This window comes from Tubulanus polymorphus, chromosome 3 (assembly GCF_964204645.1).
Source record: "Tubulanus polymorphus chromosome 3, tnTubPoly1.2, whole genome shotgun sequence".
In the NCBI taxonomy this organism is placed as follows: Eukaryota; Metazoa; Nemertea; class Palaeonemertea; order Tubulaniformes; family Tubulanidae; genus Tubulanus; species Tubulanus polymorphus.
Window position 1 is genome coordinate 25,884,441 of NC_134027.1, and position 27,245 is coordinate 25,911,685.

Sequence of the window (27,245 nt, forward strand, 5' to 3'; positions counted from 1 at the left end):
CCCTCCTTGTGTGTCAACATCTACCTATACAGTTATCTATGAGTACTGTTGTAGAAAAACACAAATCCTTGTGAGTCGACATCGACGCCTCAGATGTTATATACAGTAATCTATGTGATTTGTTGCAGTAAACAAACACCCTTCTTGTTAGTCGACATCGACGCCTCAGATGTTATATACAGTAATCTATGAGGTTTGTTGCAGTAGACAAACATCCATCCTTGTGAGTCGATATCGACGCCTCAGATGTTATATACAGTAATCTATGAGGTTTGTTGCAGTAGATAAACATCCATCCATGTGAGTCGATATTGACGCCTCAGATGTTATATACAGTAATCTATGAGAACGGTTACAGTAAATAAACATCCGTCTTATGTGCCGACACCTGTCTTGTGAGTCGACATCGATGCCTCAGATGTTATATACAGTAATCTATGTGATTTGTTGCAGTAGATAAACATCCATCCTTGTGAGTCGATATCGACGCCTCAGATGTTATATACAGTAATCTATGAGAACGGTTACAGTATATAAACACCCGTCTTATGTGCCGACACCTGTCTTGTGAGTCGACATCGATGCCTCAGATGTTATATACAGTAATCTATGAGGTTTGTTGCAGTAAACAAACACCTGTCTTGTTAGTGGACATCGACGCCTCAGATGTTATATACAGTAATCTATGTGATTTGTTGCAGTAAACAAACACCCGTCTTGTGAGTCGACATCGACGCCTCAGATGTTATATACAGTAATCTATGTGATTTGTTGCAGTAAACAAACACCCTTCTTGTGAGTCCACATCGATGCCTCAGATGTTATATACAGTAATCTATGTGATTTGTTGCAGTAGACAAACATCCATCCTTGTGAGTCGATATCGACGCCTCAGATGTTATATACAGTAATCTATGAGAACGGTTACAGTAAATAAACACCCGTCTTATGTGCCGACACCTGTCTTGTGAGTCGACATCGATGCCTCAGATGTTATATACAGTAATCTATGAGGTTTGTTGCAGTAGATAAACATCCATCCTTGTGAGTCGACATCGACGCCTCAGATGTTATATACAGTAATCTATGAGGTTTGTTGCAGTAGATAAACATCCATCCTTGTGAGTCGATATCGACGCCTCAGATGTTATATACAGTAATCTATGAGGTTTGTTGCAGTAAACAAACACCCTTCTTGTTAGTGGACATCGACGCCTCAGATGTTATATACAGTAATCTATGTGATTTGTTGCAGTAAACAAACACCCTTCTTGTGAGTCGACATCGATGCCTCAGATGTTATATACAGTAATCTATGAGTACGGTTACAGTAAATAAACACCAGTCCTTGTGAGTCGACATCGACGCCCCAGATGTTATATACAGTAATCTATGAGGATGGTTACAGTAAACAAACATCCCTCCCTGTGTGTCGACAGCGAAACCAGTTGGTCATACCCACCTTCTTTCCTACTGCTGAGGTCACTTTTAAATGTAACAGAATCTCTACGACTCATTGATTCCTTAAAAACTCCTTCTAAACTAAAAAGGTGCTTGAAAATCCTACATAAAAATATTGAAAATTTTCTCCTTTACTTCTCATTGAAAACTCCTTATATCGACGAAGGACTGTTCCCTAGAGTACTGTCTGATTTTACTGAGATTTATTGATATGAAGGCTTCCTATCGCATTCAATGCCAGTCCTTGGTACCTGAAGACCTATTCGGGGCGATTCTTTGTAACATCCTAAAATCGCCCACCTCCTCCGGTCCTGTTGTCTCCTTTTGAAGGCAGATTACATATAACAGTAGCTTTGGGCTTTCTCATTATAAAGCCTTTTGACTTCCTCAGAATATATTTAAGATGTTTAAGTGTAGCTATACAAAATTTGACCAAAAAATATCGCACTACTTCGGACCATGAGGAAATGACGAAGACCTCGAAGAAGGATGAATATTGTTGTGTTTGGTTTTGGCTGTTTGCATAAATCTATCGATACAGAGCATATCGCTGTTCGATCTTCAGAAATTGATGTTAAAAAAAATTTGTGAAATTAATTTTGTACAATGAGTTTAGTTGCACAGTTTTGAGTCCTGAGATTTAACTAGATCTTTCAGTTCAGATCAGTTCATTTTCGAGTATTCAACTCATAACTGTGAAATTAGATCTAGCAATTTTACTTTATTTTACGGAAATGCATTTTGCGTCGATTTTGTCTAGTGAACGAAACGATGTGAGAAAAAAATTATTTTTGATATATCTTTACCGCGGAGCATCGATAACAGCTGATATATTCCAGTTCTACAACTCTTCTTCAAAAATCAATTCATACGATATAAACGCCCACTATGGTTTCACACCTAACGATGATTTCTAGTGACATTTCGACATTTCGAAGTCCTCTGCTTTTAAATTCTAAATCGTTTAGATAATAAATTTGTTTTTTCTTTTTTAATTTTTACACAGTCGGTGTCTATTGTATAATCTTTTACCCGCTTTTTAATTATGACTGTTCTTCAAAATTCATTCTTAACATGTTTCTTACTTATGAAAGATGCATTCTTTTAAATGTCAGTGTTATTTATCCGTCCATTTACATGAAATGTACAAACTTTACTCTAAATTGTATATTTTTGCAGATAGTTTCAGATATAGAATTATTGTAATATGATTTACATTTTGATTTATTTCTTTGTGGATTTTAAATGAATCGGTCTAGTGTTTGTGGGATTGTTTCATGTTAAGGACTGCAGCAGAGTTGGACTCTAGTGTTGTACCCTGTAAAGGTCATCACGAATGACACGACGACTGTTGTCGTACAACGCGTTGATAGAAAGTGATTAGTTAATGGATCATGTCGCCGAGATTTAGGAACTGGCACCAGCAGCGTAAGTTCTGATAAATTAATTAACCCTAAGTCAACCCACACGGACACGCATTAAACCATTAGCCGCCGTGATGTACACGTTCATATACGTGTATGTATATCCAACTCCTGAAGACACGAATATATCTGATGTTTCCTTTTACCAACAAATGCGTTGATTAAGCGTCATTAGATGAAAACAAAAATACATCACGCGCTAAGAAAGAATTAAATACTCTTCGAGCCACCCGTTCTTGCGGCTTGGATAAGCTGTATCGTAGAAATTGATTTATCCAAATTTCGCTATCAAACCCCATGTTTCGTTCCTGGTAGGTGTGTCGAGTTCGTAGGGGACACGCCAAAATATCATCTCTATTTTAATATCAAGATAAGATGACGTTTTCCATTTCAAAAAAGCCGCGTGTTTATTTTCAGTTCGGAAATTTATCACCAGTCGGCGTTAGTGAATATCTAAAATGGATCGGTGATTTATCCATTCAATTCAGATATAAACGAATACAATTTCTAGTTCTATATTTTTATCGTAATCGGGGAAATAGTGGTTGCTTGCGTAAATTAACAATTTGCATCGTCAGGCGAAATGTAAAATTCCGTCCGAATTTTCCAGACGAATTGAACTGAAATACGTTCTAACTTGACATACTAGTAGCGAATTGAACACGATGTGTTTATTAAGTCGACCTGGCCTCCTTAGTCTTTTGACTAACAAAAACATAATCATTTCCTGACGCCCTAAGGTTTTTTCGTATCTTTGCTTAGGACTTAGCTAATCTCCGACCGATTTTGCCAGTCCCAGTTCGTTCGAGTGAGACTAGATTTACGACGGAGGTCTGTTATAGTCTTCACTACACTGCACATTTCTGTTTTTTTTCTCGTATTGTAACCAGTTATATTTCTGCGTTTTTAATTGTTCTCAGTAATATCATCGTTAGTATTATCGTTATGAAGTTTAATTTATATGAAGCAATTACAAACGCACGGATTGCACTGTGTGAGAGAGAGAAAGGGGTACTAGAAAGAACCGCTGCGGCATGCGAGCATCGGCGGGTATGAAGGATCAATAGAAAATGCGGATAAAACTGTCGATTCGGCGGGCGCTAATGCGACAGCACGGGTCAAACTTTTATCAGTCGAAACCACTTACACGGGATTAATTATTGAACTCTTGTTCAATAAGCCGAACGCGGCAATGATTGAGCACTTCCCATCGCGTTCTCTCAGACACCAGCTTTCACTCGCTGCTTCCCTATACTTCAGATTAAGACTCGGCTCGCGACTCGGCGCTGGTTTTTCTTTGCCGTGCCATTTCACAATCCGCGCACAACGCGCACACACGAAGCAATAATGAGAATTGACGTAGTTCTGCCGAGGTGCTGACACTTCCCTTAGATAAATGCTAATTTCATATTTTGCATTAATTGCAGAGACTTAGCGCCGTGTCTCGGGTTATCGGTATTAATGTTCTTAGCTCTGCCATTAAGTTAAGTGCATATCACAATCTCTCGCCGGCTCATCTCGGAGTTTGACGCCTCGCGAACTGAAAAATACTGACGCGAATGAGAAAATACATAATCACATTAATGCACTGGAGGAGGATTTTTATTGATAAAGTGTTGTTTGTTAGACGTAGAATAAGACTGATTACTAACCTCCCAGATCAAACACTCTCATATACCTGATATACCTATAGAAACGAAAACAATACGCGCGGAATAAGGCAAGTCCAACGCACACGACGCAGGGAAACACGGAAACAGGAGACAAAATCATGTTTCCCAGCGTTTCCCTGCCTCGTTTCCCTGCATGTTTACGAGAAACAGGCTTTCGGGAAACAATGTTTCCAAGATAGAACATGTTTGATTCCGTGTTTCCGTGTTTCAGTGCGTCGTGTGCGTTTACGAGAAACGAGAGAAACATGGTTTCCGGAATTGATATTTTAGAGATCAAACAGTCATGTTTGATTCCATGTTTCTGCATTTCCGTGTTTCCCTGCGTTTAACTAAGACATTTATGATTTTTCAAAGATTTGATAATATGATGTATATGAAGATAAAGTCCATATGTCAGTCTCACCGACGTTGTTGGTGTCTCAGAAAACGAACAGATCTAATCTACACATCCGAATTGCGAATAAGGTTCTCATGATCAGAAGAAAGTTTTATACTATACAAAAATTAACACGTTCAGTCGCCGATTCACTGTAATATCTATCATACTGGGCCCAGTTCCACAGTTCTGAGTTAAGATCTGACTCTGGGTTAAAACATTGAACTAACTTTAACTCAGAGTTAACTCACAACTGTGGAACTGGGTCCTGGATAACAGTGAACTATGACCAAATATTCTGGACCCAGTTCCACAGTGGCGTGTTAGAGTTAACTATGAGTTAAAGTTAGTTCATTTTCAATGAGTTAACTCAGAGTTAAATCTTAACTCATGACTGTGGGTCTGGACCCTGGTGCCCTAACGTTCATTGTAACGAGATTCCAGTATTTTTTTTATATAAATCTCGGGCACCGGGGTATCTGTGACGTATTATAATCTCAACCGATAGTAATTACATTGAATGAGATAAACACCATCCCTAGTATGGAAATGTTACGTATATGAAATATTCGCAGGAGACAGAAAGTCAGTAATGATAATTTATGAGAGTGTTTAATTTGCTTGTGGCCACGGCCGCCGCGCACTGACTGCCGCTGCCGCTGCCGCTGCCGCTGCTGCTAGCTGGATGGATGGATGTATGGATGTCCGTGCGGAGGGTTTTCTCTATAAACCGCCACGTAATTAATCAACGACGCCGGCGCAAACAAAAAATCCGAAAGACGAATTTTGACAGTAAGCTCATAAAGTCTGACAGTGTCGGTGGACGCATGAGAAATTCTTGATGAGTCTGCGCGAGAGCGGCAAGAATTATGAAGTTATGAAGACTTTTGTATGATGCGTATACAGAGCGCTAATTCGCGGGCAAATAAGATCGGCGGATGTTGACCAAGCGAGTAATACCAAAAGGCGCAGCGTGAGTCAATGATCTTGCCTGTCATAACATAATACATGATCAAGTCGGGAATAATATGCACACGACTTATGGCCGTCATTCGTTACCGGAATGATAAAAACGGCTGTCGATTAATTCATCGGTTTGTATACGAAGAAATGAAATTGTAATTTGTTATGCGTCGATTGGTTTACCAGCGGGGACAGGGGTCGGTATTGAAACGTATACCGGCGCGTGGTGCCCGTATTTGATCAGCGAGGAATGGTCACGATCCGGAGACAAGGTCACAAATCTTAGCGTCCATTGTGGTTGTATGTACCCGATAGATAGCATGAATAATATGAATATATACATGAGAATATATACACTATGGAACTGGGCCCTGGGGCCGGTTGCATAGTCATGGCTTAGACTTAAGACCAGTCTAAGACCAACTTAGTTCTATAGCCAATCTAACAACTTAAGACCAGTCTTAAGATTTAAGACCACTTTTGGACTTAAGTCACGACTGTGCAACTGGCCCCTGGGTCTGTTGATGCTTGTGGTGCCATGCAAGAACCAAACAAAGGAAAAATGAATGGCAAGATTTTCGGTTGGCAGCAAGTTGATGGGTTTGTAAAGAAGACCAAATCAAATCAAGTCAAATCAATCATTCAAATAGATTAGAACGAAGGACAATAATATATATTTCAAGATGAGAAATCACAAATAAGCGCCACCTTGCGGTCATGTCGTGCATTGAAAATCTAGATTAATTTTGGGGTAGGTACGCGTAGGCTATCGCGTGGTTCGGGGGGGGGGCTGTTGGTAGAAAACATCAAATTGCATTTCGTCATATAACTGATTAGTAGGGCATGTACAGCAGTGATACTCGTGCCATTGTAACTGTCATAACGGTATAATTGATAGGTTTGCCTCTCATTTGACACCGCATCTGCATATCTAAAAAATATAATGATAACTGCCATCTCTTTCTCTCACCGCTCTCTCTCTTTCTCACTGCTCTCTCCCTTCCTCTCCCTCTTCTTCTATCCCACCTCCCTTTCTCCCTCTCTATCTCCCTTTCTCTCCCCTCTCCCTTCCTCCCCTCGCCTACTATCCCATCTCCCTTTCTCCCTCCTCCCTATCCTCCTGCTTTCCTACTATCTCCCCTCCTTCAATCTCTCCCTCTCCTCTTTCACTCCCTCTCTCTATCTCTCCTTCTCTTACTTTATCTCACCTCCTCCCTCCTATCGTACCATCCCCTCACCTTGCTCCTCTCTCTCTCTCCTCTTTCACTCCCTCTATCTATCTCTCACTCTCCCTCACTCGCACCCTTTATCTCTCTCTCCCTCTCTCTCCTCCCTTCCCCTCCCCTCCCCTCCCCCCTCCCTCACTGCTCTCCCCCCCTCTCTCACCCCTCCCCCTCTCTCGCCCCTCCCCCTCTCTCACTGCTCTCTCCCTCCGTCTCCCTTTTTTAGACGCATTATCCCCCAGATGTATTCATAATTTAGAATCTCGAGATTAAGTCTCGACGTGTGTTCGATTTATCAGCGAGCGTAAAAACCACGAATATCCAATCACCCGATTCTGAGTTAGTTTATCATCACCGCAGGGTAGATATTCATTATTCACTGAAATATAAACAATCAGCTCTCATACTGTCTGAAATATTTCTGAGAAGTCATTTTCGTCGATTTATTCAAAGCGTCTGTGATGGAATCATCCTCTAGGCGATGCTGCCACCGCTTGGCGAACTTCAGAACTAACAAATGAAAGCTCATTCAATTTGAGGGGCGAAGTCATCGATCTTGGGGGTAATCGTCGTCGGGGTCTAGTTCGACTCACAGTAATTCGTGACTTGAAAATTTGACTTGAAATAGAATTATAGAATCCCACATTAAGAACAGAAAGAATCCGAAATGTGTCCTTGAGCCAGTAGGTCATTCGACGTTTCGACTTCATGAGAATTCCTACTGCCTATGTTCCGGGACGTCAAAATATAAAGTTGAAACGTCGTCGAATACAATATTAGCTCAGGGAAACATTTAGGACGCTTTCTTTTCGTATCATGGGATCTTATATCATCTTTACAACACGGACTGAGTGTTTCATTAATGGTTACAGTTAGATTTCTGGAAATTAACTGATTTTAACTGTTGTCACTCATTTGTAGTAACTATTTACTTCACGAAGGGTGAATGGAACTGGATTCATCATTAAAAACCGTTCAGTTGACCCCGGTGTATCAGTTAAATCATAAGGAACATTTCGGAGGCCGAACACGAAGCAAAGTTATAGAAAGCACTGCTGTTTGTAATGTTCACAGTTCTTTTTATTCTATTTTTGAGACGGTTGCGACATCATCGCCTTTTAACAAGAGTGGGACACAAGATGTGTGCAATTATCGACGAAGCGATCTCAGAAGCACGACGCATAATTACGACACAAATTACAAACAATTTACACGCACCGTCGAGCCTGATTTAATTGAAATTGTGACAATTAAAGCGTGCAAACGGCACCCATTAACCCCGGGGTCACTACGGTTTCACAAACACACAGCTGTAAAGCTACAATTTTCTATGATTATGAAGACGTCGGTTTTTGAAGTAGCGAAAAAGTCAACATTGAAACTAGGTAATTAAACAAGCGACAAGTCTCCAACATCAAACGATATTTGATGAAGAAATAATTGAGCAACTTAATCATAGTGCGAGTTGCTGCTGCTGCTGTCGTCGCCATTCGTAATAATTCAAACATGTTCGAATTTCATAATAAAAGTTTCGCGCGCACTGAATCAAAACGTATAAAGTCGTTATCAAGCGCCAAGTGTTTCTTAAACACTGTATATTACTAGTAAGGTCTGCTAGAAATAAACAATAAGAATTGAAAAAACCCAATACTGTTGAAAAAAATATAAGAGTAAGTGACGACTCGATTTATATGAGCTATTTTCAGTTATTTCCTATGAAAAGAGTTCATAGTCGAGAGGTTTCGCTGTTCTCTTAGTTTTCCATTATTGTGGGTTATCTTCATTTTAATTATAGTCAGTCACTACTCCACGTGCATTGTCCCTCCATTGGCATCGCTTGACTCGGGCGGTAGTCACTCACGATGCCATCGGGTTCGAATCCTTGCCGAGGATGGAAGGACATTATGGGTGTACTTATAAGTACTTTATGATAACGGCCTGCATTGGATCATGGACTTTTAAAACGAAGAAAGACTCAATGATTTGATAAAGCGGGCGTTTAGTCCAATAGGGGTCGTGACTCGCGCAGTCATGACTTAGATTAGAGAACTATTTACGAATATGTTAATTCCATAGCCATGTTAAGACTTAAGACCAAGTCGAACACCATCTTAGTTCTATAGCCAATCTTACAACTAAAATCATGAGATTTAACTTTTGCAGTCTCAACTACGCAACCGGGCCCTGAGGTATATGTTCGAGTATATATACAGAGGTGTTGTAAGTTAAGAGAGTTCAATTACACGTATTAACACCTGATCGCTGATGTTTCTCTCGTCGTCAGTACATTAAAACCGGTGACACAAAGAGGCACCAAAATGAGCGTAAGTTCTTTACGCATGAAACGCGCAGCTCGGGGCGAGCTTTTAATGGCTAATTGCTAATTCCAGGGTGATTAGCGGCGGGTTAACCTTCGGTCTGATGTGCATTAATTACCCCCATTCGTCGTAGTTTCGCTCTTATTTAATTACCGGTGCGCGCGCGCGTTTCCAGGTGATTTTTTCTCGTAGTTTGAGACTCCATTAAAATATCACGACTTTCTCGACGTTATTGTCGAGTCGGGATTTAATTGCGAGTGAAAACGTCGCGTCGATATCGACAATGAAAATGACCTGGATTCAGTTTCTAGTTGTGAGTTTCAGTTTTCGATGAGTTATCTCAAATCTAAGTTAAGTCAATTCTAAGCTCCAGTTCTACAGTATTCCAGGGGCCAGTTCCATATCCTCGGATTAGGCTTGAGACCTGTCTAAAGAACATCTTAGCTCTACATGTATTATTAATCAAATCACTCTGTTCATGAGTCAAATCCTAACCCCGAAAATGGGGAAGTGGATCCGGGATTCAGGGATCAGTTCCAGTCATGGCTTTGACTTAAAACCAGTCCTATAAGTTCGTTTTAGTTCTATGGCGAGTCTAAAAGACCAGTCTAAGCTCATTTTGGTCCCATAGCCAATCTAAGAACTTAAGATCAGTCTACGCTCATTTTAGTTCTATAGCCAATCTAACAACTTAACAACTTGAGACCAGTCTAAGCTTATTTTGATTCTATATATGATCTTTAAGACCAGTCTTAAGATTTAAGACTGCTTTTGGATGTTAAGTCTCGATTTTGGAACGACCCTTAACAGTACAAAATCAAAAACGAGGACGGCACGCTTTAACACGAGAATGTAACATCATCCGAATTTCTATCGATTGACGATGCATTTCATGTCAGAAAAAAATGTAAATCTCGACGCAAGAAAATCTCAGTCGCTTATCAGCCAGCCACGACTCATTACTGGTCAAGACTTAGTAACCATTGACAGTGAATCGTTTGTGAAATCCCCGAGCAATCATCAAATACCAGGAGGAGAGACGGCAATCTTCGTGAATACGGGCGCTTAAATACATTCACACAGCTAGAAATCTAATCACACACCGTTCCATGTATTCACCAAAATCACCGCGCAATTAAACGACTGAATTGCCATTTACGCCTTCAAAAAAGATTCGCGCAAAACCCGTCAAGACAATTAATTATTTATGCAAATCAGGCAATCATTATTCATAGATTACCAGCCATATTTGGATCGCGTCTACGAAGGTCAAGCAGTTTGGCAGCTAGGCAACGGTAGTCGTACTTCTAGCTATATGAAATTTTTTCTTTAGCGACGTCAAGTTTTCTCTAAATGTTGAGAGAGATCTGAGGAGAAAATTCGGAATTTCGCAATTAACACACGGCGCGTGGCGCATACAGATATGAAATGAACTGCGACGAATATTTCGGCGCGACAGTTTTTAATGAATATTTATCGCTAGAAAGTTAAATTAGGATTAATGCGTAACAGACCAGTTTTCGCTTTCTGTAACGTTCATTTTCTACGTCACGGTTTGAGTCGTTTAATGCGACTGCGCATAATTGCTGTTTAAAATTCTGTCCGCAACAAATGTTCAAACATGATCGTATCTGATTAGTGTGATGGATGACCGTGTACGCGCAAAATTAAAAACGTTACCGCCGTTTTTGCAGACGGAACGTGATTTTGTTATCTGTTCGCGCCAAATGAAGTCTTGATTCCATCGAAAAATCGAAAATTCAATTACATACAGTGTTTAGTGACCACCTACCAGATCCATGACTTGGATTCTCGATATTAGGCCAACGATTCATTCGAGAGAAATGTTTCTCAGCTCAATTCGTAATTCGGGCGATGATTTCCCCCAAGGGATATTCAGTATTTGTCATAGTATCCACGCGGAGAAGTTGACCCCCCTCGAAGAGCTGCCGGCGTTTCGTCAGACTGCTGGAGTTTCTTTTTTTGCTATGAAACGAAACACTGAATTTTCAATGCCTTATTCATCCGCAGACGATTCGTTATCGATGGTTCAAGACGTGAAGACGAGAATTTCAATTGAGATAAAACCAGACACCGAAAAAAACACCGGCAAGTCCACAAAGGCCATATCACACAGTACGACTAGAAGTTCATTAGATTCAGGGGACAGGTTGCACCAGACACTGCTTAGATTTAAGACCAGTCTAGATCCGTAGCCATGTAACAACTTAAGACCAGTCTAAGATCATCTTAGTTCTATAGCCAATCTAACAACTGAAGACCAGTCTAAGATCATCTTAGTTCTATAACCAATCTAACAACTAAGACCAGTCTAAGCTGATTTTGGTTCTATAGCCAATCTAACAACTTAAGACCAGTCCAAGATCATCTTAGTTCTATAGCCAATCTAACAACTGAAGACCAGTCTAAGATCATCTTAGTTCTATAGCCAATCTAACAACTGAAGACCAGTCTAAGATCATCTTAGTTCTATAGCCAATCTAACAACTGAAGACCAGTCTAAGATCATCTTAGTTCTATAGCCAATCTAACAACTGAAGACCAGTCTAAGATCATCTTAGTTCTATAGCCAATCTAACAACTTAAGACCAGTCTAAGATCATCTTAGTTCTATAGCCAATCTAACAACTGAAGACCAGTCTAAGATCATCTTAGTTCTATAGCCAATCTAACAACTGAAGACCAGTCTAAGATCATCTTAGTTCTATAGCCAATCTAACAACTGAAAACCAGTCTAAGATCATCTTAGTTCTATAGCCAATCTAACAACTGAAGACCAGTCTAAGATCATCTTAGTTCTATAGCCAATCTAACAACTTAAGACCAGTCTAAGATCATCTTAGTTCTATAGCCAATCTAACAACTGAAGACCAGTCTAAGATCATCTTAGTTCTATAGCCAATCTAACAACTGAAGACCAGTCTAAGATCATCTTAGTTCTATAGCCAATCTAACAACTAAGACCAGTCTAAGCTGATTTTGGTTCTATAGCCAATCTAACAACTTTAGACCAGTCTAAGCTGATTTTGGTTCTATAACCAATCTAACATCTTAAGACCAGTCTAAGCTGATTTTGGTTCTATAGCCAATCTAACAACTTAAGACCAGTCCAAGATCATCTTAGTTCTATAGCCAATCTAACAACTGAAGACCAGTCTAAGATCATCTTAGTTCTATAGCCAATCTAACAACTTAAGACCAGTCTAAGATCATCTTAGTTCTATAGCCAATCTAACAACTGAAGACCAGTCTAAGATCATCTTAGTTCTATAGCCAATCTAACAACTTAAGACCAGTCTAAGCTGATTTTGGTTCTACAGCCAATTCAATATTCAAACTTTATTTTTCCGTAATGTAACAAGACATCATTGGAAAGACATAAAATAAGAAATACAATAAACCAAAAGACAAACATACAAAGTATACATGTAATAATATAGCCAATCCAACAACTTAAGACCAGTATTTAAGCTCATTTTGGTTCCGTGAACAATCTAACAACTTGAGAGTATTTCACACCTCTGACTGAGGTTCGGTGTAATAGTGGGTGACATGCTAAGCGAGAAAATGACAACCATTCAGAAAATCTCGAAATTGATTGCGTTTTAACAAGGAATTAATGAAATGGAAGTGTTAAGGTCCACTGCCCTGGTAAACAGATGCACCTAGTTACAACGACCGTATCAAAAACCTAAGTCATTTCACAAAATTCTGATGTTTATCCCAAACATCAAGTCGTGTTTTCTATTCAGTTTTCTGTTGCAGTTTCCTTGTTTCACACATGGCCAGTAATAAAAAGCGTCGCGATATGAACAACCACGACTCGGAAATATATTTCATCTAGTATCAAAACAGAAAATATCAGAATTTTCCGTTAAAGTTTGATACACACGGACGCCCGTCAATACTGCTCATATCTCCAACTAATTGTATCTTATCTGATCATTTTTATTCGTAAGGTTTGTCCTGTACGTGTGATTTGTTGACCTGTCAGACGCTTGATGATGGATTACATCCCGGCAGTCAGTCGGGGATGCTGCATGCGAGCTCTGCAACCGTGACTGAAAACACTGATGCGATTGATACACATGGTCAGTTAGATATATTACGGATCTCGCTCGTCGCAATTAACAATAAGATAAGGTTATAGTGAGAACTATCTCATCACTGTTCGGTCGATGCTGCTCTAGTTGAAGGTCTGTGAGTAGGTTGGAAATGTCGACCAAAAACAGGGTTGACGATATATCAAAAGTTACCTATCATATCTTAACCTAATCCGAACTCAAACCCTACATGGTTTTCAAGTCAGTTTTCATCCTAAAAAAAACCCAACATCACCACTCCTTGATCTAGCCCAGGGATCGTTTGAAGATCGGGACCTTTTTAAAACATAGCCGCCAATTTTCAGCAGGATGACATTGCATGGATATTTTCATATACATTCTATTCTATGATCTGATGTTTAATTTCCTGACTTCATTGACCGTTTATTCTCCGAGTTCAATATTACTCACATGCCACAGTAAGAATATCGATTTGTGCGATGTCTTAACCGTCAAGTGCTGCCCCTATACATATCGTTGATATAGTGACGGTGAATATGAGAACTAACTTATCACTCGCATGCCACTATAGGAATAATGCGCAGTTGAGTTAGTTCACGTTCTGGCCGCTTACGATATTCAAAGGGGCAGCACTCGACGGTAACGATCTCACTAGTCATATTGGCCGTTAATAACTGAGACTGGCTTGACGGTCAAAATGACGAGTTATGACGCGCATAATCTCAAAGGCCATCTCCTTTTATTGGTACAGCTTTAAGATGTCCTATAAATCATGTTGGACAGGTGTTAGAAAATAAGCAGTTATATATATCTTACACATATATATTGATAAATAAATGATTATCAATTACTATTTTTAGGCCTAAAGCTACAGATATAATGAATATTAGGACGGGAAGGTTAGAACTAGTGACCAGCGAGGAAGATGTGCCTTGATTAATGATACTGCGGACATTCTTATCGAGATCTTCTACAGCGAGAAACCTCAGTCCTTTTCACCAGTGGATCCAGCTGTAACCTAACTGATAAGCGAGAACAATTCACCATCATCAATCCCATCACTAGGTAACACAGGTCATTAACTATACACACAAACGTGGCTGACAAAAACCTTAAAAAACTTCTCCGTCAGAACTGTCACATAACAGAAATAGACTGAGCTTATACAGCCGTATCGATCATTCTGGCTGAGACTTGGGTTAATTTCGGTAATTATCTGACCGTCGATGGTTGAATTAGTTGCTTCACAGTTGGCCAATGACTGATCGTGGTCATTAGCTACACGGTGATGACCATATTATATCCTATTAGCTAATTTGTTCAATGAAACGTGTACGGCAGAATCTACACCAGGTTTCCTAATACTCTAGTGTTTTATATTGACGCGCGACTTTCCTGCAAACTTTTATCCTGTAGTTCATGATCCCAGCGCAGAAATTGACAAGGGCCACAGACTTTATGACAGTAAACCCCCTATATTCGGTCCCCTAATAAACACAGTCAACCCCCTATATTTTGCCCCCTAATAAACCACAGTCAACCCCCTATATTCTGCCCCCTAATAAACCACAATCAAACCCCTATATTCTGCCCCCTAATAAACCACAGTCAACCCCCTATATTCTGCCCCCTAATAAACCACAGTCAACCCCTATATTCTGCCCCCCCTTAAACCACAGTCAACCCCCTATATTCTGCCCCCTAATAAACCGCCTAACGCTAGGTTTTGTTTTTGTCAGTGAATTTCATCTCGGAATTTGTCAAAATCAACCCCGGATCTACCGCCACACTCTATATAAAACCAACACCGAAAATCACTTGGACAGTATATCGGGGTTGGTTGACTGTAGATTTGTTAAAGAAATGAAGGTATTTCTAGAGATTTAAGCTGAAATTCTTTGTTTCTTACTTTCCGTATATTTCGGTTCGTACAACGTTTGATAGGTCGCGCCTCTGTTCCGAGACTCGCAGGTCGCGATGATCGTATTGGGACCCATTGATATCAGTTTCTTGGTAAGACGACATACATATCAATCAATCTAGGAAAATACAAACGAGATGAGGGTGACATCAGTATCGGCTAAATCACGAATGAACTCAGAGTACAGGGTCCAGATCCAGATATCAAAGTTAACTCGTTGGGTTAAAATCAGATGATTTCCAGGACCCTGTTCCACAGTTCTGAGTTCAGATTTGACACAGAGTTAATCAGTGAAAATGAACTGATTCTATCTTAAAGAGTGGACTCTAACTCGTGAAACTGGGTACACGTATAACTAACTCTGCTTGGAATTGGCATTTTATACTTGATCCAGTACTGCCTACATCATCTTGTGCATACTAAGTGTACCCTCGTTACAACAAACTTCAGGAGACCAGAAAATCGGTTCGTTATAACGGTCGTTGTAACGAGGTTTCATACTTATTTTGAAAAATCTGGAGTTTCCGTTCAGATTTTTTTTGTACCCTGAGCTCAAAAATATAGTAGAATTTATGGAGCAATAAATTTCGATTCGAACGTGAATCTGATGGACTGTACACATGACCACATGATTAACAATGCGAGCTGATGATCATGTTGCTCTATATAAACACGTACCGGACAGTAATTACCCGGTGACCACGAAGCTTATCTCGTCTACGAGATTGCATTTTTAACGGCCCCGCAGAATTAATTGCTTTCGTGGGTAATCAGCCTAAACTACAACCCCCCCCCCTCTCCTGCAATCAACGACGTGTCTCAAGCAGTAATTAGTTGTTAGCGATTTGTTTAAGGATGCATTTCTGATTAGGTTTCGCACACGCCCGAACGACGAACAAAAGATTTACGTTTCACCTAGAAACTGAAAATCATCCCGACATAAAAATTCAAATGGCCGTATCGCAGTGTACATCACCCCCACTCCCCGGGGCCGGTTCCATCATCATGGCTTAGACTTACGACCAGTCTAAGGCTATCTTAGTTTTTATAGCTAATCGAACAGCTTAAGACCAGCCTTAAGATTTAAGACAACTTTTGGACTTAAATCTCGACCTTAAGTCTGGAACCGGCCCCTGGGTATCCAGGTTAGACAGCCTTAGATCGAGCGCAAAAATAGAAAGTATAAAAAAGACTCCTAGAAATCTAAGATAACATGCCTGTTCTGGTTGAACAAAAGAGTTAGTGATATTTCCAATATTCCGTTGGGTGATGGGGCTTATGATATACATGCCCAATTTTGGGGGTGCAACCTTCCCTAATTCAGGCCCTGGATTCACCCCTGCCAGACCAGTTTCCATTGTTAGCCGACGCGTTTTCTGGATAACACTAATTTTCGGTCGATTGGAAGCGAAATGAAGGTGAAGAACACGCAGTTCGGATTGCCGCCGGATTTCGCCTTTCAAATCGATGATTGTGATGCGCTCTCGAGACAGTAATTCCCAGCGCAACCTTTCAGATTGACATCTAGCTTCAATTGCATTCTTCGTTTGCTTTGAGACTAATTAGTTTTTTCTGTACGGCGAAGATCGGTTTTAGACGCCGCTAATTGAAGAAGAGTATTAGGTTTTTCAGTAGTCTATACCAATCACCCCTCGCGCTACTTACAACATCTGTGCGCGTCGGTTTCAAAGAGGCGAAATATTTGCGAGGTTTCCGTGTTCGTCTTTTTACCGGGTTAAACGACGTTTAAATTTGATATCGTGTCCTCATTTATTTCTCGTCGCATAACATCAATAGCTCGTTAATAAATAATAGACCAACAGTTTGAAACTGTATAAACAGAAGACGAATGATAGACTGTAAAAACCATCAAATAAAAGGCACATTTCGATACTTTGTTTTACGTCTTCTGGCAATCGGCAGTTCTGAGTGACTAATCAGTCACTGAATCGTAAAAAAACATCTAAACACTTTTTTCGTCTCAGCTTCCAGAATTTGCCTCTTTTCCTTAGTCATTAAAGTTGCAATAATCATCGGCTCGTCACTGCGAGCTGTTTATAGAGCACAGTAGCTACTGCGCGTATGTTATAGATCTGTAGGCTAATTGACACGCTGATCAAAGCGCCGAGATGACCGGACCGAGTACACACACGCATCACTAGTTTGAAAAAAGAAGCCTGCTTTCTCGCCTTGAGCAATAAATGCGAAACATATTAATGACAATCGATCATTCGTTTCGTATCCGGACGTTATTTTCAGCCTTCGTTTCCGCAGTTTTGCCTGTCGGACATTATAAACCCAGCTCCAACCCGACGCGCTGCGCAAACAACAGTATCACCAGTTTTTACGCACATCTGTGAACCGATGTTGTTTAATTTCCTGGTTTCAGTTAGTCTTCAGGCGCCATGGTTGAAATAGTTCGTGCAAAAATCATTGACCGTTCATTGTCTTATAGTTCAATATAACTCGCATGCCGTCAGTATCATTTTATTTTTGTAGTGTGGAATCTAATTTTTTTTTTAGTGTGGAATTTCCATCGTTTTGTTAGGTAAATAAAGCAATCGATTTAGTTCACATGTTCGCCGCTAATGATATACATAGGGGCAGCACTTGACGATCAAAATCTGAAACCACCCACGGCGGGCCGGACTCCACTGCTGATGTCCGGTAATTATCTTACGTGATGTCACAGCACGTCATCTTTGCCGTTGAATGCAAACGGCTCGACAAACAATACGGTTTCGATTGCTCATAGGACGTTTGTGAAATAGCCCAATTCTGATCATTCATAGAATTCGAAGAACTAGGAACGCCATACCAATAGTGCAATTCAGCTGCTAGGGCAATCGAGGATTCCACTTATGGTAGGCGAGGATCCGCTAAGTGTCGCTATAGTCGACTTCTGCGATCGATTTCTTCTACATTTCAATCAAAACTGAAAGGACTTAGTCTTGAATAAATTAATTATCTATGAAAACTATACCGAACTATATCGAATAATATCAACAATAGATGATCGCTAGCGGTACCTAGCGGATTTTTGAGCACTCGACGTTGTATAATCATGCAGGCTGTGAATCCTCCGCGATAGAAACAAATAGACATCGCCTTGACCCGAAACCGTAAAACGCGACAATTTACTGTTCATTGGTCCCTATAAATCTATCGAGTAATCTCGTGATTGGTAGAAGATCTGGTGGAGTGGTAAAAGTGCTCTATCAACGATTATCGCTATATCTACGCTCTTTGTACACATTCGTAGCAAATTCATAGCAAAACAACGAAACTGTCTTTTTGCAAAAGAAACTAACTTGAAAGTTTATCGACGCCTTGGAAAATAATACCAAAACAAACCAATGTAAAATCGTCAGTATTCCCCTGTGTATTAATCTACTACATCAGTTCACATAGTCGATTACCAGTCTTCGAATTAAACCCTTGAAGACTAATAACTTTTTAAGAATATTAAGTATCAGTAAGCTCGAGTGTGCGGAGATAATGAACTATACTGCTGGTGATGTATAGTTGATTTGTGAAATGTCTCCGGAGTCATGATAGCGGGAATTGATTTCGTGAATATAAATGGGGGGCTATAAATCGCGTGTATTTACCAGACTGAGGATACTCTCTGTATGTAGATGTATAGATAGACGCCACTGTCTGTGTGTATCCGATTTGTAACTGGGACCGCTGTGATGAAAGATACGGGAACAGCAGACGACATGTCACAAAGGTATGTACCTTTTTTTCCCTCATCATAACTTACTATCGTCATACATTATATCAGATTTATAACTATGCGTGATGCTTCGAGCCAATGACGTCACAGTTCGGTTAATCGAGCGCCATCTACCGGTGATTCAAGCCTGAAATATAGCCTTCTTTTTTCTTCCCGAACTATCTCGACGATCTTACCACCGAAAATATATCTTTAATTCTTCTCTTGATTTGTTGTTCGCAACGAATTGAGTTGGTGTTAGTTGTGAAGCTATGTACACCCGGTGATGTTTACAGGTCGTTAATCTTACAGAGCACTGATATAGAAGAGCTCCATCCAGACTAATAGCAGTACAGGTATAATTTTTTCTCTTCAAAATTCAAGCGACTCGTTATCGCAGCTACAAGTGTTTAATCGCCTCGGTAAAACAAATGCTTTGCGCTGTAATCTTCCGATCGTTAACGAGATGAGCGAAGAACGGGATGTTTAAATGCTTTTAAGGGAAATCATCGAAAGAAATCTGTTAATACCTCGAAGCGATTCAGCCGTTTTTACTTGTGTTCTGATTATTGTACCCATCAGCGTCGATATATATGTTTTGTTTTATGTCTTTGTAAGTCAGTCGCTTAGAAAATTGTAAAATTAACCCTTTATGAATAGATCGATCATCGAGTTTACGCGATATACACAAAAACCTTTGGGCTCGAGCCCCTAAGATGCAGTGTTATAGATTTTTCATCAGAAGTTCTTCGAAGTGTAATCTGTAACTGTCAGTAAAACATACCAATAACTCATCTATCGATATAGAATGCGATGAAGTTAGAATTAAGGCTGGTGGCTAAGAGCTAAACTATAAAAGACATTCGATTTTATTCTGTGCATAAGAATAATATTCTTTTGTTCGCAAGAACACAGGCGAGACATTTAGATTATAGAGCGGGGAGGTTAAGAATGACGCAGAGATAGATATGATGGACGTATCTGAGATATAAGATATGATATAAGATAACAAGGGCGAATCCAAGCTATATTCCACTGTATATAGTCAGAAAAATGTGAATAACATACTTTCTAGAAGAACCTAATATAACAGGTCCGGAATGCCTTTAGATACAAGGAAAATTAGTGATTTTTCAAATTTTTCTTGGGGAAGGATATCAAATCCCCTTTAATGAGCTTCGTCGCCGGTAGATAATTGAGCAGTCATTTTTAGGAATATAGTCATATTTACCGACTGGATCCGCCCCTGGATAAACATAAGATATATACGATAGGGCCTATAGATATTGATCGAGGTCGGTTCTCGGATGTACTCCACCAACGACAACAGGATTCAAGATTCATCATTAATATTCTACATAAAGAACGATTCTTTTCTTCACCTGGAAAACATAAGAAACGTTTTATTCCCATCATTTAAAGACTACCGTTTATAAGGCGAACTGGTAGATTTTATGGCTCCGTAATAGTTCTTGTACACGCATGGATTCCTGTCTAATGCCCTTAGTTAACAGTAAATCGAAGGAAACCTGGTAATTAGTTGCCAGGCGACAGTTCTCGTAAATGACCCGAAACTAGTGCAATCTGGTACATTTTTAAGGTAGTCAGTATCAGGAATTTCGCATGTAGAAAACCACAACTTACAAACTATAAAATCTGTTTTCCTGACGTTGTTTTAAGACCTAGCAACCTCCTTAACTACTGTATCTATGAGTAACCTTGAAGATTAGTACTAGAATGAAGTTGTAACTCGCTCCAAGGTAACAATTCGGTAATAAACTTTGCTATTCAGAATAGATCTCTGAAGGGAAGAAGTGATCTTTCTGAAAAGTCAGGAAAACAGATTTTGTAGTTAGTATTTCGTCAATATTGTGGGTTATTTTATAAATACTATAATGACAGTGACAATATCCGAATTCACATCGTTCGCAAAAAATGGATGTAAATATCAACTGCTGTCGGTTATCGACACGGTATCTATGGCAATAAAAAACATCGATTTTGCCAAACGTTGCTATAGTGATGCGTTTATTCGTTCCCACGCGCAATTAACAAGATCGTTAGATTTCGCGGGAAGGGAATCTCTAGGGGGATTCTTAAAAGAAACCACCGTTACAAGTGTCGCGGATTCATTGGATCTGAGCGGCGTAATGAGATATATCGCTACAGTGAATCAATGCTTGTGACATTTATATTTCATGGACCTATTTTCCTGTTTATTTTCAATTCTAATTTTGAATTATTTTTCAAAATTTGACTTATACTGAATGAAGAAATCAACTTTCTACATGGTGCGATGATTATTGTGATCTGTTGGAATCCAGGAGTAGCCAGGCAGCATGCTGATGACTGCATCCAAACCCAATCAACGCGGCTGCAGTCTCAGGATTGAGTTTTTGTCAGGTAATTATTGTTTGTCAAACCAGAATCCAATCTACAGAACAACAATAGTAGAATAGCCATGTATAATGAGACGTGAAGACGATAGGATTGATAATACCCATTACATAAAGATTTCTAAGTTTGAGAAATAAAGTCAATCGATCATGAATTGAAATTAGAATATCTAGCCACGAGAGCCCTAAGCGTGCGTGGATACATATCCCATCATGGCTTCTCTTTGATATTGGCTGTACTTCAGCTGTTAATCCATGATTCTCAACTCGATGAAATATCTTTATCCGAATGCTACCGAAATGACAGATTCTATTGTATTTCAGTTTGACTTCAATCGATTTAGGACTTAATCGTTTTCGTGAAACTGGACCCTGGCTGGTTAAAATTTAACTAGTTCAATAGAACAAACGATTCAAACAAAGCGATCGTAAATTAGATTCGATTATAGGTATCCATGGTGTCGGAAGTCTCGAGCAAATCGCAAGCATCGGTTTTCAGTCTCACAGTCACCTCTGGCGAGAAAAATAAATACCCACTGATTGTCGGCTCGGTGTACATTAAATCAACTAGTGTTTGCATACACGAATAAATCTCTATCTATACGCGAACGATATCAGCTGTTGCTTCCCGACACCCAGACATCTGACATGGGCCCACTTGCACTATGGGGACCCGACTCCAGTCCAAAATTGGCCTTAAATCATAGGACATGCCCTAGGTTGTTAGATTGGCTATAGAGCTAAAATTATCTGAGACCAGTCTCAAATCTAAGCCATAATCCTGGGTCCGGTTTTATAGACCAGTATTAACTTAAACCCAGGGGGGTCAACTCAACTAAATATGAATCGAGTTAGCCCCTTGGTTTAAGAGCCTTGGTGATTTTTGAAGCGAGCACGATCTATGATGGAGTACATCCCTGATACATTCTAAATGATCTAGATTAAACAATTGCAAAGCGAAGCTATTTTCCACAAGGTGATTTCAAAAAAACTTTCCATTTTTTCTAACCTCAAGTCTTCATTTGTTCTCTTGATTAAAGTTTTCCACGTGTTTGGTTGTTAAAATGTCATATTTGTTGAGCCTTTAAAGCAATAGATTCAAAGTACAAATTAAGCTTTATTTGAATTTGAAAGTTATGTTTAGATTGGGACTGGGCCGCTACCGGTCACGATGTCTTCTGTTAAAAAAACATTGACGATAAAGCATTAATGGATGTATTCCGTGCTAAAGGTCGATTTCTTACATGTTTGCCACGGGTGCTAATACTAGACCTCAGTTCCTGCAGCGAAGAAAAGCAACAACTGCCTTACCCAGACATACAACTTGTAAATCGGTAGATCCTAATGAGCACAAGGTAATGATTGTACGAATTCTACTGCAATTAATGTAATTGCTTTTTGACATCGATGCCACAAAATAATCGAAGCCAAGATTTAAGCAAACACTTTCGAGCAAAACTTCTACAGCAATTAAAATGAGTCAATTGGATATCGATGCCTAGCATTAGGTAACAGAGTACGAGTCATGATTGCTGCTTAATATGTTCAGGAGGACGATGAGAAAAGGTTTGTACTTGTATCTCCCAAACTATGTCTTACCCAGTCATAGTGGAATACAAAAACGTTAAGGTTAAGAGTTTCATCATTGAACTCATGAATCGTACTCAAAAATGTGTTCATTAATAAAGATCCGTAACTAATTAATTGTAACCATGGACGTTAAAACCACCAAAACCGTTGCTGAAGCGTGGATTGAGTGTCATACAACAAAATGCATGGTAAATAGAACGGTAGTTAAATCACAGTACGACGATTTTCAGGAGTGCTTACAATTATAGCATTACCAACTGATGAGGGGAATATGTGTATCACTGAATTTCAATATTCTAATTAGAATATTTGCCTGAATTCTGGGGACGTTAACCGTTCAAATATGCACCACATGATTAGTATTCGCTGTATTAATTAGTGGGTTGTTTATACGAGTAATATTGAATTATAGTATTTCCTTAGAGTAAGCAATGTGTAGATTAGTAATCCTTAGGTTTGTCGGTCTGGTACTGTTGTGGTATAGCTATCAGTGCTTAGAGCGTGGATGGTGAATCTGATGCAAAGACGTCAGGATAATACCCCGAAATATCACGATTGCGTAAACATTAAACTGAGCGGATTAGTTTCATCATAGATTTAGATTTAGGATTTATGAGTCTTTGCGATGACTGATTGTGATACTTGCGAATAATCCGATCGCGATTCTCTTGCAGACGAACGCCAAAAATTATCGGTTTATCGACTATATCTTCAGATTCGCAACATCGATAACTATCGAATACAAGTGGGAACAAGTGTCGTTGAAATATCTTCGTTGTTCTCGTCGAGATGAAGCTGTGTTGATATCGTAGGAGCCAACATTCTTACACACGACGATACTGTAGATTCCGTCTTGGCGAACATAGAGCTGTTTCTATTCTCTGCTAGATTCGCAAAATGTACGTACCTGTTTTTCTTTCGCTTAATTGCAGATAGCACTTTGCTAATGTACGGTACCGTGTACGGTGGACGATGGCACGTTACTGTTCTCGTAACGGCTCTAATGACGGGTGCCGGGGATCATCGGCAATTTGCATAACTGTTGCGCTCTCACAGATCACCATACCGTCTCCGTTTAAAACTATCAACAGAAACAGAATGAAATCGCTGCGACAGAACCTTATGTCAACGGAGTTTTGCATATTGATAATCTAGTGTTTTTTTTGTGTTTATCAGGAAGTGTTTTGTCGCATTGGACGAGGATGAATCAGACAGGCAAGTGCGGTTATAACAGGTACGTAAAGTGTGGATAATATATATGCAAAGTATAGCATCAGTTTTACTGTTGGGAAGTCGTAAAATCGCTTGTATATACGCTATCATACAATCTTGATTTGCTGACACCAAAACGATACCGAAATGTTTAATTCTTTTGAATCAAAATGCATTAAGCTAAAGGTCAAATATACATGATTACCGACGGCGCGGCTACTTATACCTAATATCTATGGAATCGGTTAAAACCAACTGCTACACGATGTAGAAGAAACTTTAGCCATACCTTCCTCGATCTACTAACACGTTCAGTGTTTTCCCAAATAACACTCTGCCTGAACCACGAATATGCGCTATGAACTTGGTTATTTTTGCTATTTAGATAATCACGCGTTTAGAGATTCCGGCGCGCGCCAGTTGCTTCGAGTTGTTTTGAATTTCGAGTTTTGACGAGTCGGGAAGTGATTATCAATAATTCGCCATAGCTATATTTGCTGTAACGTGGCAACTGTTGCAGGCTACATGAATCTTTTAACGATAATCTTTTGATGAATCGATAGAATTTTAGATCAATAGAATTTTAGAACCCGGTAACTGAAAATAACGAATCAGGTTGAGATAGAGAGCGAATATATCACTATGGGATAGTACTTAGAGTATCAGTCTGATTACTGTAAGGATTGTATGAATCACTGATGTTTATATATATTTTCAGAGATTGGTGACAATGCTGATAAAGTATTATTTATATAGGGCGACAAAGTCATTTGTTGATAATGTTCTCAAATAGGCTGTGTGTATGGTTGTAAAATGGATATACTAACGCGGAAGCTACCACAGATCTCGATAGTGTTACGTACGATGTGATCGAATTCGACGATACAAAACTAAACGATGTATTTTGTTTAGAAAGTTTTACAGGTCCGAACATGCAGGTCATAACGGAAAGCAATACAAGCGACGCGACGTACTCTTATAACTGTACTCAGGATCACGAAGCTATTTTCGACTATCACAGTAAAGAAACCGCTCGGGCCGATTTCGTAATCATCGTCTGTATAAATCTACCCGTGAATATGATCGGCGTGTTTTTGAATGTATTTTGTTATATCGTGTTGACTCGATTCAGAGGCGGTTCCCAGTCGACTATGTACATGTTACGAGTGCTATCAGCGATCGACGCGCTGTTTCTGTTGGTGACGATACTGACTACGAACGGGCCGTCGTTATACCGAGTTCTGAACTCCGAACCGAGCGAATTCGTACAGTCTACCTACGCCCGGGCATATCCTCATCTCGTGTCGTTCTACAACGTGACCTTGAACTGGAGCGTCTGGATGGTAGTTGCGGTAACGTTCAACAGGTTTATCGCGATGCGGTTTCCGCTGAGAGCCGCTACTCTGTTAACTAAACGGAATTTGACGATCGAGGTTTGCGTGGTGATCATATTCGGGGTGATTACCGAATCGGGCAAGTTCTCGCAGTTCGAAGCGAAAATGTGGTTCGATTGTAAAACGAACAAAACGCACTTGGGACCGGCTCTGACGTCATGGATGGATCGTCACACGTATTGGAGCATTTTCTACATCATTTTCATAGACACGATCCTCAACCTTCTCATTCCGATGAGTCTAGTCACGTATCTGAACATTCGACTGGTTTTGATCCTGCGTCGAGCGCGCCGCCGTATGGAGAGTACTAAAACGAGCGGCGGGTCCCCGGATTTGACTAGAACGCTAATAGGTGTCGCTACTGTATTCACGATATGCCACGCCCCCTATGCGATTCTAATGATTATATGGAATATTCACAGAATTCGTAATATCGTTTCGGAATCGTTTTTACACGTGTTTCTGATGGTCGCCGAGTGTTTGCAATGTTTGGCGTCGTGTATGAATATATTTATATATTATTTCGCGACTCGCGGGTTTCAGGCGATGGTCTGGTCGGTTTTAGGATGTCAATACACGACCTACGTGAGAAGCACGGATAATATGAAACTGAACAAATTCTTCGCTAAAGCAGCTTCGAACAGTCCTCAGAAATCAACACCAAAGATCGACAATGTATAGATTTGGAACCTTACATTGCTAGAACTATTATTGTTGTTTTTTTTTGTTACTACGACCACGGACTATAGAACGAAGTTTAGATCTATAACGCGCAGTTGGCATCCTACCCCGGCAGGGATTCGAACCTGATGGTATCGAGCTTGCCACGGTACGAGACTGAGTGTAGCGATGCCATCAGGTTCGAATCCCTGCCAAATGAGGATACGCAACTATCCCACCAGATGGCATTGCCAACACTCGGTTTAATGTTGTCAAAATTAGTTCATATTCAATCAACCTTTGAACTGAAGGCTCTCGAATCAGTGAGATATCACAAAACCCTCCAAAGATACTTTGAATTCATTTTTCTACTCAGCGATTTATTAAGTTTTCACAACGAATTGATTTATTCAAAAGCAAAGTCAATTCGGTTTTGAAACGTACAAGTAATCAAACGCGTAACACAGATAACCACTAGCGAACCTGGTGGACCCTCGACTGCCATAAGTGGAATCCTCGATTGCCACAGTAGCCGTTGGAGTTTCCTCGTTCAAACGTTCGTTTTAGGGTCCTCGGTGCGACACGATATCAAGAAATAGTCGAGTATAAAACACTGCTAATAATGTTCGGTTTGTTCTACACATAAAGGCTGAATCTAAATCAATCCACTCATTGAAATCTGTTTTTATTCGTGAAATAAATATTTTATATACGAAACAACATGATTTTCATTTCTTTAGATTGTATTGATAAGATTGCCATTATAACGATCTATCAAATATGGTAAACTGGTCCAATAGGGTCACCTTATTCAAATGCGCATTGACACTT

General features: G+C 39.8%; 1 protein-coding gene and 1 long non-coding RNA gene across 3 annotated transcripts; one reads left to right on the top strand and one right to left on the bottom strand.

The window, feature by feature from the left end:
* Window positions 1–4,537: 4,537 nt before the first annotated feature.
* Window positions 4,538–24,188, bottom strand: LOC141902856 (uncharacterized). Its single transcript, XR_012618959.1, has 3 exons — window positions 24,056–24,188; window positions 22,568–22,640; window positions 4,538–4,572 (listed from the first exon to the last, which is right to left on the bottom strand). It is a non-coding gene; the product is annotated as an uncharacterized LOC141902856 (long non-coding RNA).
* A 160-nt stretch (window positions 24,189–24,348) lies between these two features.
* Window positions 24,349–27,076, top strand: LOC141902454 (lysophosphatidic acid receptor 6-like). Of its 2 annotated transcripts, XR_012618896.1 has the most exons (3): window positions 24,349–24,382; window positions 25,079–26,529; window positions 26,614–27,076. XR_012618896.1 is itself a non-coding variant. In XM_074790186.1 (2 exons), the coding sequence occupies exon 2, from the start codon at window positions 25,293–25,295 to the stop codon at window positions 26,433–26,435; it is 1,143 nt and encodes a 380-aa protein (XP_074646287.1). In that variant the 5' UTR covers window positions 24,349–24,382; window positions 25,079–25,292; the 3' UTR covers window positions 26,436–27,076. The 2 variants fall into 2 exon arrangements, 1 of the variants encoding a protein (XP_074646287.1); XM_074790186.1 differs by having other exon boundaries at window positions 25,079–27,076.
* The last annotated feature ends 169 nt before the right edge of the window (window positions 27,077–27,245 follow it).